The 17773-nt window shown below is 46.9% G+C and overlaps 1 protein-coding gene across 2 annotated transcripts in view; it reads left to right on the forward strand.

Annotated features, from left to right (window-relative positions):
• Positions 1 to 6783: 6783 nt before the first annotated feature.
• TLL2 (tolloid like 2) overlaps positions 6784 to 17773 on the forward strand; it is a 145309-nt gene continuing 134319 nt past the window's right edge. For both annotated transcript variants that reach the window (XR_011462779.1, XM_005898846.2), the window contains exon 1: positions 6784 to 7187. Coding sequence is in view for 1 of the 2 variants with exons in the window: in XM_005898846.2 (XP_005898908.2) it covers positions 6998 to 7187 (190 nt within the window). In the remaining variant the exon portion in view is untranslated. The remainder of the gene's footprint in view (positions 7188 to 17773) is intronic.

Consider the following 17773-nt stretch of genomic DNA (forward strand, 5'->3'; position numbering starts at 1 on the left):
GAAAGACTCAAAACATTTTAACCTTAATGTATTTAAACCTTAACATGAAGTTCATGCCATTCAGAGTTACATAAGGTGTTTTCATTGCAAAATACGTTTCTGTACATTAATAGACTGCATCCTATAATGTAGCATTAAAGACTATAAAGAGTGGCAAGTTTGATTTCTTACCACTTAAGTATGACTGACATGAACAAATAGAAATTTGATCAAAAGCTGTCGGTAAATCCTCTTCTTTAAGCCAAAATATTATATGAAGTGTAACCTGCTAGTTCCTTCATTTTCTTTTTTTTCTCACACCTGCCTTTAAGATCTAATAAGAAAAAGAACTAAAAGTTAGTACTTAATGGCTTATATTATATAACTTTTAAACTACATGTAAAATTCTTATACGAACATAGAGTCTCTCTGATAGATTGTAAATTGGCTGGCAAGCTTGTATCTTCATAAGATGGAATTTGTTTCTCATGAGTCTTTCAGGTAAGACAGGGTTTTTAAAGAATGAGTGCTTTAGCTGCATTCAGGTACACCAGTTCTTTTACTAAACTAATCTGTATTTGAAATTCTTTGGAATCTTCACCGAAAAATAGTTTTGTGATATCCAAATACATTAAGAACTTTATTAAAATGAGTATAAGTCACTTGAAAAGTCCTTTAGAAAATAGGTATTGGTTTATGGCTTTTTAGAGGGGCTGGGTTTTGTGTGTGTGTGTGTGTGTGTGTGTGTGTGTGTGTGTCTTGAAGATGTAATCCACAAATAGTTTAGTTCCACAGCTTTCAGTTGTAGAATAGCAAAATATATTATTTAAGTTAATCAAAGGGTAGGATTTTTCCACTTCATAAATGCCATTTGTCTTTCATTTATTAACATTTGCTCAACTTAGCAACTGAAGTTTTGAATACTCTGAAAAACTGGGGATTTGTAAGTACGCGTCACCTGAAATTTAGCTACATTAGTGACATTGTTAATGTTAATAAGTATACCCTAGTACAAGAGTGGGCTTCCCTGGTGGCTCTGACGATAAAGAATCTGCCTGCCATGCAGGAGACCTGGGTTTGATCCCTGGGTTGGGAAGATCCCCTGGAGGAGAGCATGACAGCCCACTCCAGTATTCTCGCCTGGAGAATCTCATTGACAAAGGAGCCTGGCAGTGCAAGAGTAGGATAAGGTGGAAATGTAGTGACTGGAAAACTGGGAAAACATTGTCTTGTATGGAGTTTGCCCATAAATTAAGCCCCATGCCCTTGGAATTAATTACATTGTGGTAATTTCTGAACCTAGTGAAAGGTATGCTTGAGTGTTTTCCATTGAGAGTGGATGGATCCCTTTATAAAGGTGGTTGCTGCAAACTCCAGTTCTTCCAAAAGCCACTTTATTCAGGGTTTATCCACAAATTGTATTCATTTTGATAAAGCTTTTGTTTCCTAAATGTTTACTGATCACCATATGCCAAATGTTTTGCAAATAAATATTAGTTTAAGATTTCCTGATTTTTTTTTTTTTTTTTACATTTGTAAAAAAAGAAATAATGTATTAGTGTAATTTGTTCAGGAAAAGCTACATATCGAAGGGCTTCTGTATAGGAATTTTGAGAAAGAAAAGCCTATTTGTAATCTATACACTGCAGTTTCATCTGGGTTTTAAGCTTAGGTTTCAGTGTGTCTTAGTGCTTCATCTGTTGATTTATTGGCACACATAATAAGAGTAGTGACATGAAAATACAAATATTCATTAAAGTTTTATATCTTCATAAAAATTGCATAGTTATGAAGCTATATTTTAACAATACGTTAAGGAGATCAGAGAAGTGAAAATTTATCAAGACTGGAAATGTGTGTAGAAATAGACTAGATTTAGAGGTCAGGTAGATCAGAAAGTTGACATACCGCTGCAGAAAGTTTATAAGATTTAAATTCGGTTTGAGGAATAACTTTTGTTCTGTGAGCGTTTTCTAAAAGCCATCTGATTTGACCTCTTTGAGCTGTAGGCAGACTTGTGCAGACAAAGGAAAAAGTACATTCTTGTTTCACTGTTATTAGGATATGGAAACAAACTGTTGTGAAAAGTGTTCATCTTGAAGAATTTGTGAACGGGGCTAATAACTGATACAGCAGCGTTTTGTGTGCTTGCCCCAGTTCATCAGTGTAGGTCATTTGAAGCTTATAAACATTATAAGTAAGAGCTTAAAGGAAAGGAGGAAGTAACATGTCATTCTATTTGAAGGACAACAGGGTATCTTTGGAAAAGCAGTCCCACTTGGGCTTTTCAGCTGTGTCAGACTTGAACCTATAAATCCCTGGAGTACGGACAATTGGTGACAGAGTTGGGAGGAAACAGTTACTACTCAGTGATGACTTCCATTTTTAACTCACCCGTGATTTGTGTAGGCCATGTTCCAACTGGCTTCTTAGTCATAGAAATCCAGTGCAGTATAAAATGTGTCACGTTTGAAGTTCTAATCTAGTCTGTTAATCTAACTGAAGTTGAATTTTTAAAAAGTAATAAAAAGTCAATGTTCTTCCCTTGGATGCTTGCTTTCTTTCCTTTTTGAAACAGATGATCCAAGCATAAAGGATAACCCATTATTATTGGCACGCATATGAAGAGATTACTAATAGCTTTCCACAATTAAATAAAGCAGGGCTCAGCAAGCTTTCTGTAAAAAGCCCAATAGGAAATATTTGAGGCTTTGAGAGCCATACAGTCTGTGTCACGACTGCTCTACCATTGTAGCACAACAGCCATGGGAGACAGTACATCAGCTAATGAGCATGGCTGTGTTCCAGTAAAACAACAGCAACAGCCAGCAGGTCATGGTGTGCTGACCCCTGAAACAAAGGATTTAAAATTTGAGATTTGGGTATTTTCCCCAACTTCATACTTTGAGGGAAAAAAATACACAGAAAATGGGAAGAACGGTATAATGAATAAGATTTGTCTTTTTAAGAAATGATTTTTTTCTCTCATTACCATTCTTTTGCCTTTCTTTGTATACAAACTCTGACACCAGCATTCAAACTCCTCTGTCCCTGTCATTCTCCTGATTGAGAATACTTTGTATTTGTCTAGTACTACTGTTGCACAACAGTTTCACTTGTGTCCTCTCACAACTGTCCTGTGAAGCTGATAGCATAGGCAGCTAGATTTTAAGAAACTAGAGCAGCTTAAGAGTTCCTTGTTTTTAGCCCAGAAGTAATCAAAATTAGGTCCTATTGTTTTGACGGCTGTAACTGTAAAATGGGGATGTCACTTTTCCAGCTTGTGGAAGAGGTATTCATAGACGTCACGCTGGAAATGAGTGTTGTATAGCAATGGATGGGGTTATTTTTATTGTACTACTAATACATCAAAAGTAGCGGCGAACTTCTCCAAGTCTATTTGTAGTTTTTTTCGTCTTTAGTTTTAACTGGTTATTTAAATTCTTGTCAGCCTCCTTGACTCTTTTCTCCCCCTGATTTTATTACCAGCTCCAGTTGACACCTTACTTGAAAATTCCTGTTAGCTGCATAGTTTAAATTGCTGCAAATTTGAGTACTTTAAATATCTTTAGTGGGCACTTTTTTCTGGTTGGAGAACTAGGAGTTTAATAGAGGAAACTGTTACACAACCAACTTCTGAATTTCACAGTGAGAGCTTCTATTAAATAGCTAATCAATAGTTCAGCATTAGAAGGGGAGGGAATAAATTTGTGTTGGGACACATGGAGTCAATGGTAATGCAGTCTAGAAATGTTTTTAAAGTTATGTTCAAGGTTTTGCATACTTAAGGTGGTAGCAGTTTCAAATTTTTTAAATGAAGGACACAGTTGTAGGGGGGATTTTGACATAAGTCATTTAAACTGGCCCATGTCACAGTTCTTATGGCTCTGGGTAAGCCACTAAATTATGGGACCTAACCTTGGAGGTCACTGAAGGGAAGAGAGAGTCCAAAGAGGGTCCAGAGAGTAAGACAGATCTGATACAGGTTAGAGACCCAGAAGGGTAGGACAGAAATAGGTTAAATGTCATAGGTGTGGTAGCTGCTGTAATGTTGGCATGAAGATGCAGCCTGTGTAGTTACGAAGTTGTGCTCGGCAAAGACGTGGAACAGCAAGGCCCTATTAGGATGAATGCAAGATGTTTAATGCAGTGTGAGTAGACGTAATGGAGATGGCAAGAGCTCAAGGCTGGAATACACACGTAAGGACAGCCTGATGGTGGATGGAGGGCCTGATGTGCCACGCTTAAACGGGCTTAGGTAGGGATCCCAGCCACAGAAGGTTTTAAACAGCTGCTGAAAATCGTTAACAGTATGAAATAGTTTAAAAACTCAAATACTGTCTCAGTGGTCAGTTCATGTAAACCAAAAATAAACCAGCAAATGAGAGTGCCCTCTACCCTGAAGGGTCTGCTCCCTGCCTTGGAGAAGGTGGTGTGTGGTAACCTGGAAAGGCATCAAGAGGAAGAAGGGACCTCTGCGGAGTAGTTATGGAAAACTCGGTAGGGGTGGAGGCGTTTGAGAGCTGCTGCAAGAGAGCCGTGGAACTCGGCATAGGGCGTAGCAGCAAAGAGTTGGGTGGATGACAGACATCTGACTGAAAAGGGACAGTTGTATGGACTTGCGATCATGAGCTGTGGAGGAGGAAACCCACAGATAACTAATGGAACTGAGTTGCGTGGCTTTAGATCCCAAAGCCTTTTATTCCAAATCTATCTCGTTTTTTTTTTTTTCCCATGGAAATTAAAAAATACATTTATAAAATTTGAGCCCCGATTAGAGTTTAAAATATAAAAGTAGTAAGTGAAATCATAAAACATGAAGCTGAGAAAAAATATTAACCATCGCTTTCGATTGTTTCTAACTTTTCTGTACTGTGACTCAAGTGGTTTGTTCATACTTGTTTGATAGCCTTTAAGATAGTATTCAAACAGGGCATCTGATGTAAAGATGCAGTCTGCTCATCCTAGAGCACGACTGTCTTCAAAATATTTGGGCAAAGAATGTTGGTGAGAAGCCTGGCAGCTACTCATGAGGTGGGGATTAGAGGCAATAAAAGCTCACAACCTCGGTGCTTGCACAAGAGGTCGCCTGTAATGTCTATTTTCCGGAGGAATTCCCTGCTAATGAGGCCAGTTGGCTGTTCGCCTAGTGCCATCTGGAGACCTGGAAGTGTCACAGAAGTTTGTTAGGCTTTTGAGATGTTGACGTTGTGGACTTGTCTACTGACAGGTGGTGACCTTCACTGGGTTAAATGCAGAGACCTATGGCGTTGGGTTTGACTCCTTCCAGTGTTAAGGCAGAAATGACATTCAACTCCTTCCCATACCTATTTAATGGCCACTTGGTCTTCCCTGCCATTTGGTGGCATCCATTCCCCTCCCGCCGTTCGCCTGCCCCAGATACTCCCTCCCCTGTCAGTTCTTGCCCAGTCTGGCTCCATCCTATATATATATGCCCATTTGATGAAGGCTCAGCATGAAACGGTCAGCTTACATTTCTAAGGGCCAAGACAAAACAGCCAGTAGTTAAACCTTTACTGGGTTGTAGGACTTGTCACCCTACTTATTAGATGATCATAATGCAAGAAATTCAGAATCCTGTGTAAAGCCCAGCTCTGGGCTCCCTGTCTGCTGTTTTGTCATTGGTGACTGTGAAACCATGTGGAAATCCCAAAGGAAATCTTGTTCCTTTTTTCTGCTTGCAGTTTAAATGGAAAAAGGATTCTGCTGGGTGTGATGGTAACTACACATTGATGTATTTTACTTCTTAATGGGGCAGTTTTGCTTTTGTAGAAAGGTTTTTGAAAAGCCTCTTGGTAATAGCATTTTTATGTCTATAAATCAAATTGGCTCAGTTTTAACAATTTTTACATTTAAGGTACAGCATAGGAGGGGGTTTCAAATATCTCTTGATTATTCTCACATTATTTGGGCATATGTTTTTAATTAGCAAAAAATTAACCAGACTTCAGAAATTGGTGGTTTTTATTCCATCAAGTTAATGGTGAATGGCTTATTTAATAAAACATGCCTGTAATTTAACACAAATAGTAGGTATAGCTGTTCGTTTGTCAGTCTTTTTGCCTGTATGAAGCGTCTTGCACTGTTTTCCTAAAGGATAGGGTCACGTAGAGGGGAAATCCGTCATTTTAAATCATTATTTTCTAAGCCACTCTATCACCAGCCATACCTTAGGTTAGGTGGTTCCTGCAGCAAGCGCCAGTCACGGCTGGACGAGGGAATGTGGAGAAAGCTGAGAGGATCGTAATCGTCGGGTTTTTTCTGCGCCAAAAGCGACCCAAAGAGAAGATTCGCTTCATCCCTACAAGGAAATGATTCTCCGAAAAGCACATAGCGAGCTGGTCGTAGTGGGAATCGTTCGCATTGGGTTTCTGGTCCGGCGCCCAGAGCTTTAGCCACTGCCTCCTGTCTTCACCCACGTGTGCACCGGGGAGTTGTAAAGTGAATTTTGAGAATAAAGCAAGGCGGGAAATCCAGCCTTGATCTTCAGGAGCAGCGTTGAAGGGAGGGTGGGCCAGAGGCGCTGTAACACCCAGAGAAGGGCACCCTTTGCTCGGTGGGAGCTCGGCAGGCCCTGGGTCCTTGGCTTCAGCTTCTGCACCTCGCTCCCCTTCCTCCGAAGTTGCGGAGGTGCCGGGAAGAGGAGGGGCCTCGCTTCGGGCGCCCGAGTGATTGGCTGCCCAGGGCCCCTGGCGAGGGCTGTGCGGTCCAGCCCGGGTGGAGAGGGGCGGAGCGGCCACTGTTCCAACCACTGCCACAGTCGCAGCCGCCGCAGCCTCGGCCGACGAGCAAGTAGCTCCGAGCAGCGGCTTCCTAGGCGCGCGGACGCGGACCGGGACGCCGCGCTCTGGGGGTTCCGCGCCCGAGCCATGCCCGGCAGCCGCGCGTAATCGCCGTGACCGGTTGCCGCCGACCCGATTCTGTACGCGGTCCCTCGCCCGAGAGTCCAGCTTTTGGTGCACTCAGCTCCCTTGGTCTTGGCCGGCCGCTCGCAACCATGCCCCGTGTGACTGCGCTCGGGGCCCTTGTGCCATTGCTGCTGCCTCTCCTGCTGCTGCTGCTGCCGCTGCCCCGCGACGCCGGGGGGCTCGGGGAGCGCTCGGACGCCACCTGGGACTCCTCGGCGCTGGAAGGCGAGGAGAGCGCGGAGCAGCAGCTGGAGCATTACCATGACCCGTGCAAAGCCGGTAGGTGCTGCCGCCGGGAAGTCCGGCACAAGTTTGCCTTTGAAATGCAAACGAGGTAGTGGGCAAGCCAGCGCGGCAGTCTGTGGGGGCGGGTCATCCTTCCCCTCCGCTGAGTTCTCCGGACTCCCCGGGAAAACAATGCCCCAGAGGGACTGCTTAAATACCTCTCCGGCTGGGACGTCCTGGCCCCTGGTGTGCGGCGCGCACCGGGTGGCGGCCGCGGGAATGTTCCCAAAGTGTCCGAGGCCGAGAGGGCGCCCAGGAGCTGGGGCGGGTCCCGGGGTCTCCTGACAGCCAGGTGGTCAGCACGGGCCACCGCCGGACGCGCTGAGCTGGAGCAGAGGGGAGGAAACAGGGCTGGGCGCAGCGTTCCCAGGCTTAGACGGAGTCTCTGGTTCCGATTTCATGACATTTGTAAGTTTCACGCAAAGTTTCCCAAGATCTTGTGGTTACTCTTGGGAAGAGAGTTTAAAAAGGGAAAAGCTTCACAGCGGGCAAAAGGAAAGCGATAGCCGATGGAGAATGAGCATGACTCGAGTTGCTGCAGACTTCCGCGTAGCCTGCTCTGTGGTCGCGGCTGGGGGTCGTCCTGGGCGGGCAGAGATGGAAGCCGTCAGGTGTTCTAATCCGGACAGGAAGCCGCGCCCCGGGACGCGCGGGTGTTTCTGGCGCTAATCGCAGCCCGGGCGCTGCAGCTTGTTTCCCCCTAGGGGCTCGTGTGTCCCAAGGGTAGCGGCTTCAGCCGCTGCAAAGCCCGAGCGCATGTTCCAAAGAAAGCCTTGGGTCTGGGGCAGTTCCCAGCTGGAACCGAAGGGTGCTCACACTCCACAAGGGGTGCTCATACTCCCGAGAGGGTTGGTCTGAAGCCCGCCGAGCAGCTCCTGGCCCGGGGCCGCGGGTAGCGGTGTTTATCTGTGGGCAGGGTCCGGCTGGTTCTGTGGGCGGCCCGCAGAGACGAGCGGACCGAAGGAAGCTCGCATCCTCCACGCGCAGAAGGGCAAGGTGCTTTACTTCTGTTGAATGAGGGCGTGCCGTGAGCCAGTGTGGGCCCCGTTCCCTCACTCCCTGAAGAGGCTCAGTCTCCCTCTAGTAGGCTCAGTTTTCTCTTCTGCACTGGGGAAGTAATAATTGTCGGAGGATTCAGATAATTTATGGGGAAATTCTCTGCACATGGAATAATGATGAAGACACTGCTTGTGGTGGTGTTACTGCAGCCAGTGTAGTCTAGGCTCTGAGTTGGACAGGTCAGAAGTCGGTGAAATCTGGGGCAGACCAGGTTACTCCGAGGCCAGAGAACCTAGGAGAGTGTGAGAATCTTGTGGAGGGTGCCGATCAAACCAGGCTTGAGGGCCTGGGCTTACCCTGAAGGAAGATTTCTCCAGAATAATAGTCCACTGCTGTACCTTGTGGGGTTTCTGAGTTAGGAAGGAGGACAAAGAGTTGATCCCTGGGTAATTTGAGAGAAAATCCACAGGTAGCATGTCCTGACTGAGGTGTCTCGGTTCCTCACTGGACCTAGGTCCCAACCAGGCTTGAAGCGCCTCTGGAGCACTGAATGGTGGCTTTGCCTGAGAAGAAGGACACTGAGGATACAAAACTGGGATGGGGGCTAAATGGAGTAGATCAGCCATCGGCCATCACCTGCACCTGTCAGAACCTGGATTTTATTGGATGTGAACCAGGGGCCTGTGGGAGGCAGTGTGGGCCTGGACTGGGGTAGCAGTCAGTGTGCCAGAGAATGTATCGAGCTCCTCTAGGACGCTGAGTGCTCATCTGGGCCCTGTGAATCTGGGTGAAAGAGATATAGGTCTTGTCTGGGAGCTCTCCAGTTGCTGATCTCAGCTTTGTGGAATAACACTAAGGCAGCTTGGGGCCTCATTTTTCTCCAATAATTTTGGAGAAATTGCTAGATAACCAGGGCATGCATGTTCTGCGACTCTTCCCAGATGGGATGGGAAGGGCGGGCAGGGCTGGAAAAGTAGGTGTAGGGTTTCAGCCAGCTCTGAGCATCCTCGACAGCGGTCGTCCATCCTCCCAACCCCCTGACCTCTCCCTCATCCATGCCAATGCTAAGAGTGTCCAGAAGAGGGCGATGGCAAGGGAGACATCAATAGGCTCAGACTTCTGGAAATTCCCTGAGCAAGGGAACAGCCTTCTAAGGACAATAAGCAGTTCACCAAGGACTGGCATCTCAGTGAAAGGACGTGCCTCTCGGCTTGTGAAGAACACTGCCTTTGCTGGTTTTATATTCAAACCAAACCTTAAAGGGTAGCCTGTCCTCCTATCCCAGTCACATGCTAACCCCTGACTCCTCTTGGCTAGAGCCCCTTGCCTAGGACCTGCCTTGGGTCTTCAAATCTGAAACACCTCCCACTTGCCCTTCTTGAGCCAGGGGTCTCCATTTTGTGGAGGATGCAGAGTGCAGACAGAGAGTCTGGGGTCTGTTCCTAGCCTCTCAGGAGCTGTGTTCCTTGGCATGTTCCTCTCTGAGTCTTAGTTCCTCATCCATAGAGTGAAACTGTTGGACTAGTTAGGGTGGCAGACTGCCAGGTCCAGGGAGCTGGCTCCCTTAGTCCCCATCAGCCCCGTTCACACCTTGCGAGCCCTTGAGTTTGTGCCCCTGGCTCCTTCTTTCTGTATGGTTCGATGACCTTTGCTTCCAGCTCGGGCTCTCAGAGGCTGACCAAACTGGTCAGTGTTCTGTCATTTACACTTTTACCATTTGCTCATTTTACTATTTACTCTGTCATTTACAAACTGTGTGACCTTGGGCAAGTCACTTGATTTCTCTGTGCCTTAGTTTCCTCATTCCTACTAGGTTAGTGTGCTTAGGACAGTACCTGACTTATAGTGAAGTACTTAATAAACAGATTTCCTAGAAACTTGTTGAAAGAACATCTTCATGCTGATCTTTGGAGTACGTTTTGAATTGTGAAATTTAAATTTACTAATAGACAATCTAATTGAGGAACTTCACTGGTAGTCCGGTGGTTAAGAATCCATCTTCCAATGCAGGAAACTCAGGTTCAATCCCTGATCAGGGAACTAAGATCCCACATACCTATAATCGAACAAATAAATAAATATATTTTTTAAAACCAATCTATTTAATGCTGTAAAAAGGAATGCTTTCAAATCATATGATCTTGAAATAGGAGTGGACCTGAAAAGTGCTCCTGACCTGGGGCTGGTAAGATGTGTGGGGCTTCATGGGTGTGGTCTCTGTCTGGTGGCCCATGGGTGTGCTGTTTGCTTTTCATCTGACGCTGCAAATGAGGTCAAGAGTTCGACTGAGTAAATTTCAAGACATCCTTTCAACCACCATGTCCCTGAGAACAACTTCTGCAAAGCTTCTGAGAGCTTCTCCAGCCTGCTTGCCCTCACTCATATTTCCTTAGCTGCACCCAGAGCCAGAGGCCTGGATCCTTATCCTGACCCTGCCTCTTACTCTTCCTACAGCCTGAAGCAAGTCCTTCACCTCTCTGTGCCTCAGTTTTCTCATCTGCAAAATGGGGATGGGGACAAAACTGCTTCTAGGGCAGACATAAGGCTAGTTGTAGCTGTATTTCTGAGAGGGCAGGGTCTCAGGCAGGACTTCTGTGTCAATAGATTGTTTAGGAGGTGATCCCAAGCAGCAGGGTGAGGGAGCAGGGCACGTATGACCAGGAAAGAGGAAATCCAGTGAAGGAAGAGGAATCCAGGTAACTGCCTTAAGTTAATAGGGCCGTGTTCCCACCTAGCCGTGTTCCCACCTAGCCCTTCCATAAGTCCTCCCAGAATTATCTGCCCAGGAAACAGGAGGCTGGAACATTTATACAAAAGCTGCTGTTCTTCGTTGTTTGCTCCCTTTTCCAGCTTCTATCCCTGTGTGAAAAACCACCCAAACTCTGTAGTATGGAACAAGCGCCATTTGACTCTGTAGGTGAGTCTGTAGATACGGAGTTTGGAAAGGGCACAGCAGAAATGATCTGCCTCTGCTCCACAGTGTCTGAGCCTCTGCTGGGTAGGCGTGCAGGCTGAGGGTGACTCGACAGCTGGGAGCTGGCATCACTGGAGGCTCACTGGTTCTCTCACAGCTGGCAGCTGAGGCTGGCTATTGCCCAGGGCCTCAGTTGAACTGTTGGCCAGAACCTGCAGGTGGCCTCTCTGTGTGGTCTCTCCATGTGGGCTGGTTAGGCTTCCTCACAGCACAGCAACTGGATTCTAGGTGCATGCATCCCAAGGGAACCAGATGGCCTCTGATTTTCCTCATGACCTTGCCTCGGGAGCTACGTAACGTCTCTTCTGCCATGGTTACAAGCTCTCCCAGGTTCAAGGGACATGAACATAGCCCACCTAGCCAAGGGAGGAGTGTTAAAGTCACATTGTTAAAAGAACATGTGGAGTGACTTCCCTGGTGGTCCAGTGGCTAAGACTCCATGCTCCCGATGCAGGGGGTCCGAGTTCAAGCCCTGATTGGTGAACTAGGATCCCACATACTGCAACTAAGCACATACTCCACAAACACTGAGCCCAGGTGTGCTCTAGAGCCTGCGTGTAGCAACTAGAGAAGCGGGTACACTGCAGAGAAGAACCCAACACAGTCTAAATCGATAAATAAATATATAAAACACCTTAAAAAAAAAAAAGAGCATGTGGAATGGAGGATGTTGTTGCTGCCAGTTTGGGAGAATGTGACACTCCTTGAGGCATGAACTTCCCTGCCCTTCTGTATATGGTTGCCATGGGCTCTAGATTCAGAAAAAGTTCTCAAGTAGAAAAGTGGGAAGCCGTGCAGCGGATGCATGGGACTGAGGATCTGGGACTCAGGTCACCAGCAGTGTCTACCTAAGGCTGAAACAATATGCAAATACCTTGTAAACTGTAAAGTGCTGCATAGCCTTTTGGGTTCATAAAAGTAAAGTTGACAGCCAGCTTTACTTTTCAGTTGGTGGCTTAATAAATGCCAGGCCTTCACATATGATAAACATATATATTCCTCCATGAATAAATACAGTCAGCAGTCCCTGACGGCTAATGGCAGCAGAGCTGGGGTAAGGAACCTGGCCTGGGAACTAATTCATTTCCCAGGAGCAAGTTTGCAGGCCTTCCTCACACTTTGAGACCTGACTTCTGCCTGGAATTTGGGGCCCCACTCCGTCTTGTCATTCTCTCCCAGAGACAGTGACCTTACATTCAGTTCCTCATTTGGGGGTCACCAGAGCCCTCTTTAAGATGGCCCTCTCTGGGGCAGCTCCTACCTGCAAGCCCTCACGTTGCTGATGTGAGGCTGGAATGTCAGACTGTGTGAGGCCAGTGATGGTTGTCCGCCTCAGTCACTGCTGTAAGCCCAGAGCCCCGCAGCACATCGCAGGTACTTGTCAATATTCATTGAATGAGGGAAGGATGATTCTGCCTGGCCCTGTGTGGCCTGGGTCCGCGGCTGAAGGACCCTCCAAGCTTGCTGTCAGCCTGGAAAGGGAAGCGGAGCCAGCCGGATGGGCAGCAGCCCCTCCTGAGAGAGCTCCAGGTGGAGAGTGGAGTCCTGGGCAGCACTCCCAGGGTTCCCTTCCTTCGTGGCAGGGGCACGCACCCCAGATTCTTAAGCACAGGTGTGAGGTTCCCGTGGTGCCTCCTAGAAGCCTGTCTCCCTGGCATAGCCTGTCCCTAGTGCGGGACCATCTCCCTGGTGCCCACCATCTCCCTGGTGCCCACCATCTCCCTGGCGCCTTGTCTTTCCCCAGGTGGCCACACCCAGGTGAGGGCAGCTGGCAGTTTTACAACTTTGCTTTTATCCCTGCTTGTCTTGGTGTCCTTGCTGATTCAGGCAGGTGCTGATTTGATGGAGTCAAAATATTCCAGAGCTGCATGGAAATGAAATGTTGATCTTTCCCTCTTCTCCAGGCAGGAGCTGCATCTAGTCCACCTTAGTTTCCAATTTTTTACCCCTAAAGTGCCCCAGGGCAGGGCATGAGGTGGTTAAGAGCCCTGGCTTTGACAGTTGATGGACTGGGGTGCAAAATCTGCTGCCGGTGCAAGGCTTTGTGACCTTTAGAAAATTAGCCTCTCTGAGCCTCAATTTCCTCCCTTGAGAAGACTGTAAATATTCATTTCTCAGGGTTGCCAGGGATTGAGTGATGCAGTGTTTGTCACGTGTTCAGCACTGTTTCTGGACAAGGCAAGAGTTCAGGGATGGGTATGCACGTCCCTAGAGCACAGAGCAGGTGCTCCCAAGTACTTCCTGAACTTGTGGTGAAACACTCCAGAGGAATTTGAATTTTTGTGATATGTGAACAAGTGATTTCATGTAGTAGAGTTAGTTAGAGATTCTTAAATTCAGATCTGATAATTATTGGCAAACAGCGTCTCAAAAGTAAGTGAAGGGTGAATTTTAGGAAAAAGTTGAGGATGGGCCAAGGCAGAGCTAGGGTAGGAAACACACTGTTTTGGCTTCTGCAGAGAGACACAGCTGCCCACGCTGAGGATTCAGCTAACCGAGCCGGTAGAGAACAGGTGGCCTTCAGGTGCCCAACAGAGCCAAGAGGTCCCAGCCAGGGCCATGACTCAGGCTAGGGCACAGCATCTGGGGGAGGGGAGGTCAGAGGGGAAGGCATCAGCCCCTTTTGGGCGAGGATGTTCCGAGAGCTGAAAGATAGCAAGGACACCACCCCATTGACCTCCAGTCCAGGCCCCAGAGCAGACAAACAGCTGGGACTGTCCAGATCCATTTTGCATCTGGAGACACACCCTCAGGCTGAGACCTTCTGCCCAACATTGGTGCTCCTTTGAAAAGGAAAGATATAAACATCTGAATGCAGAGTTCCAAAGAATAGCAAGAAGAGATAAGAAAGCCTTCTTCAGCGATCAGTGCAAAGAAATAGAGGAAAACAACAGAATGGGGAAGACTAGAGATCTCTTCAAGAAAATCAGAGATACCAAAGGAACATTTCATGCAAAGATGGGCTTGATAAAGGACAGAAACGGTATGGACCTAACAGAAGCAGAAGATATTAAGAAGAGGTGGCAAGAATACACAAAATAACTGTACAAAAAAGATCTTCACGACCCAGATAATCACGATGTGATCACTGACCTAGAGCCAGACATCCTGGAATGTGAAGTCAAGTGGGCCTTAGAAAGCATCACCACAAACAAAGCTAGTGGAGGTGATAGAATTCCAGTTGAGCTATTCTAAATCCTGAAAGATGATGCTGTGAAAGTGCTGCACTCCACATGCCAGCAAATTTGGAAAACTCAGCAGTGGCCACAGGACTGGAAAAGGTCAGTTTTCATTCCGACCCCAAAGAAAGGCAATGCCAAAGAATGCTCAAACTACCACACAATTGCACTCATCTCACACGCTAGTAAAGTAATGCTCAAAATTCTCCAAGCCAGGCTTCAGCAATATGTGAACCGTGAACTTCCAGATGTTCAAGCTGGTTTTAGAAAAGGCAGAGGAACCAGAGATCAAATTGCCAACATCCGCTGGATCATGGAAAAAGCAAGAGAGTTCCAGAAAAACATCTCTTTCTGCTTTATTGACTATGCCAAAGCCTTTGACTGTGTGGGTCACAATAAACTGTGGAAAATTCTGAAAGAGATGGGAATACCAGACCACCTGATCTGCCTCTTGAGAAGTTTGTATGCAGGTCAGGAAGCAACAGTTAGAACTGGACATGGAACATCAGACTGGTTCCAAATAGGAAAAGGAGTACATCAAGGCTGTATATTGTCACCCTGTTTATTCAGCTTATATGCAGAGTACATCATGAGAAATGCTGGACTGGAAGAAGCACAAGCTGGCATCAAGATTGCCGGGAGAAATATCAATAACCTCAGATATGCAGATGACACCACCCTTATGGCAGAAAGTGAAGAGGAACTCAAAAGCCTCTTGATGAAAGTGAACGTGGAGAGTGAAAAAGTTGGCTTACAGCTCAACATTCAGAAAACGAAGATCATGGCATCCGGTCCCATCACTTCATGGAAAATAGATGGGCAGTGGAAACAGTGTCAGACTTTATTTTTGGGGGCTCCAAAATCACTGCAGATGGTGACTGAAGCCATGAAATTAAAAGACGCTTACTCCTTGGAAGGAAAGTTATGACCAACCTAAATAGCATATTCAAAAGCAGAGACATTACTTTGCCCACAAAGGTTCGTCTAGTCAAGGCTATGGTTTTTCCTGTGGTCATGTATGGATGTGAGAGTTGGACTGTGAAGAAAGCTGAGTGCCGAAAAATTGATGCTTTTGAACTGTGGTGTTGGAGAAGACTCTTAAGAGTTCCTTGGACTGCAAGGAGATCCAACCAGTCCATTCTGAAGGAGATCAGCCCTGGGATTTCTTTGGAAGGACTGATGCTAAAGCTCAAAATCCAGTACTTTGGCCACCTCATGCGAAGAGTTGACTCATTGGAAAAGACTGATGCTGGGAGGGATTGGGGGCAAGAGGAGAAGGGGACGACAGAGGATGAGATGGCTGGATGGCATCACTGACTCGGTGGACGTGAATCTGGGTGAACTCTGGGAGTTGGTGATGGACAGGGAGGCCTGGCGTGCTGCGATTCATGGGGTGGCAAAGAGTCGGACACGACTGAGCGACTGATCTGATCTGATCTGACTTATGATGCTGGCTCTGTAGGTAGAGCTCAACAGTGGAGGCAGAAAACTCCAAGAGTGTCCCCAACTCTCACGTCAGTGGGACCCGTGTTTCCATCTTTCTCCTGCCCAGTGATGCTGTAGTCAGCATCTTGCAGCCTCTGCTGGGGGTGGCATGTGTGTGGGGGAGTGTCCTTTATTCCTCTGTCCAGCATAGAGAGAGGAAAGGAGGAGCCATCACAACAGCCTTCCATCTGCAGGGTGCCTGGCACCTGCAGGGCTAGGTCCTGGGTGCTAAGGAGGTAACTGCCAATCAGACCTCAGAACTGTCCCAGGAGCTCCTGGGCATGGCCTCCTCAGCGGGAAGATGCTCCTGATGGAAGCCGAGTGCAGACGGGCAGCAGCCCCCCACCAGGCAGCGCCTCCCGTCAGACCTGGACCTCCCCTTACCACTGCTTTTCCTGCCACTCTCGGGGTTCTCCCCATCCTGGGTTGTGGTTGTTTGAGCACCTGGCTCCTCGCCTGATGTTTGACCACCTAGCCTGTTGCTTTGGTACCCAAGCTTCGGAGTCAGGCTGACTTGTATTTCCCTTTTCAGCTCTGTCACTTACTAGCTGTGAGAGCTTGAGCAAGTCCTGCAGCTGTAAAGCCTCAGTTTCCTCTTCTACATAATGCAGTTAATAGAAACTCCTATTTCACAGGCAGTTGTTGAATGAAAGGCAGTTGATACTGTGCTTAGCAAATAGAAGCACTCAATATTGCTATCATTTTGTGGCCTCCGAAACACCTGTCATGCGCATTAAATTGAATTACATGAACCACATCACTTTCTATTCCTCTTGAGAGCTCTGAGAAGTGAGCCGACTCTGGAGACAAATTGCCTGGGTTCAGATCCCAGCTCTTGCACTAAATGACTTTGGGACCCTAAGCAAGCTGCTTAAGCTTTCTGGGTCTCCATTTCTTCACCCATAAAATGTGATTACTAATACCTACCACAGAGGGTGATTATAAGGGTTAGATGAGTTAATATAGATAAAGCACTTAGAATAGTACTTGGAACATGGTAAACTGAATATTTAATATTCAATAAATATTATTGTTTTTATTATTATCATTCCATAGAAATCCAGCAAGTTTTCAAAGAGCAGGAAACAACTGGAGCAGATGATGATTTCAGAGTTTTATGTTTCCTAATGATGCTGATGGCAGTAATTCTATATCCAGACCTTGCCCTATAAACAAACCTTCGATGGCTCTCATTGGCTTCCTTGACGTTTGGCTGGGTTGGGAGGTAGTTCCCTGTGCAGCAAGCCAAACAGATGTCCAGGTCTCACTCTAGAAGCCAGCCCTTGACTGGAGATGTGTGATTGGTGTTAATCTGAGCCTCCGTTCAGTCCGTGGTTCTCCCAGCTACTCGTCTTTCCGAAAGCATTCCTCCAGGGTCCAAATAGCCAAGATGCAAGCTGGATTTGGGCTCACATTGCATTCGATGGCAGTGCACATCCTTCTGGCACACATGGTCGAGCAATCTAAATAGAGGCTGTAACTCCACTGGGCTCCAAACCTTTGCCTTCTCACCCTTCACTCTGTTTTTCAAGAGGAAGAATAACAGCATTAACCCCCACAGTGGTTACAGCATTGCCTTAGCGTTGTTTATAAAGCTCTTTTCCTTCCACTTTCTCCAGTGGTCTTTCAAAGAGCCAGGAGATGATCCAGGCACTCATGAGAGGTGCTCCGAGATCTTACGATCTTGTGGGTATTGCAGGATAGGTGTCTGCCCAGAGGATGCTGGGCAAAATGCTAGGACCCACACAGGACACTGAACTTGTAATCTGTGAGACGAACACCGCAAACACCTGTTCTCCCCTTGAAACCATGGTCTCTCCAACCCTGGAACAGCTTCCCTTCTCCTGGCTCCCCCACCCCAAATCAACAAGCATCTCTCACTGCTCATTCTGATGGTCATATTTTCCACTTGTTCCCCAGAGCACCATAACCCTCCACCTTCT

This window comes from Bos mutus, chromosome 26, assembly GCF_027580195.1.
Source record: "Bos mutus isolate GX-2022 chromosome 26, NWIPB_WYAK_1.1, whole genome shotgun sequence".
Classification (NCBI taxonomy): domain Eukaryota; kingdom Metazoa; phylum Chordata; class Mammalia; order Artiodactyla; family Bovidae; genus Bos; species Bos mutus.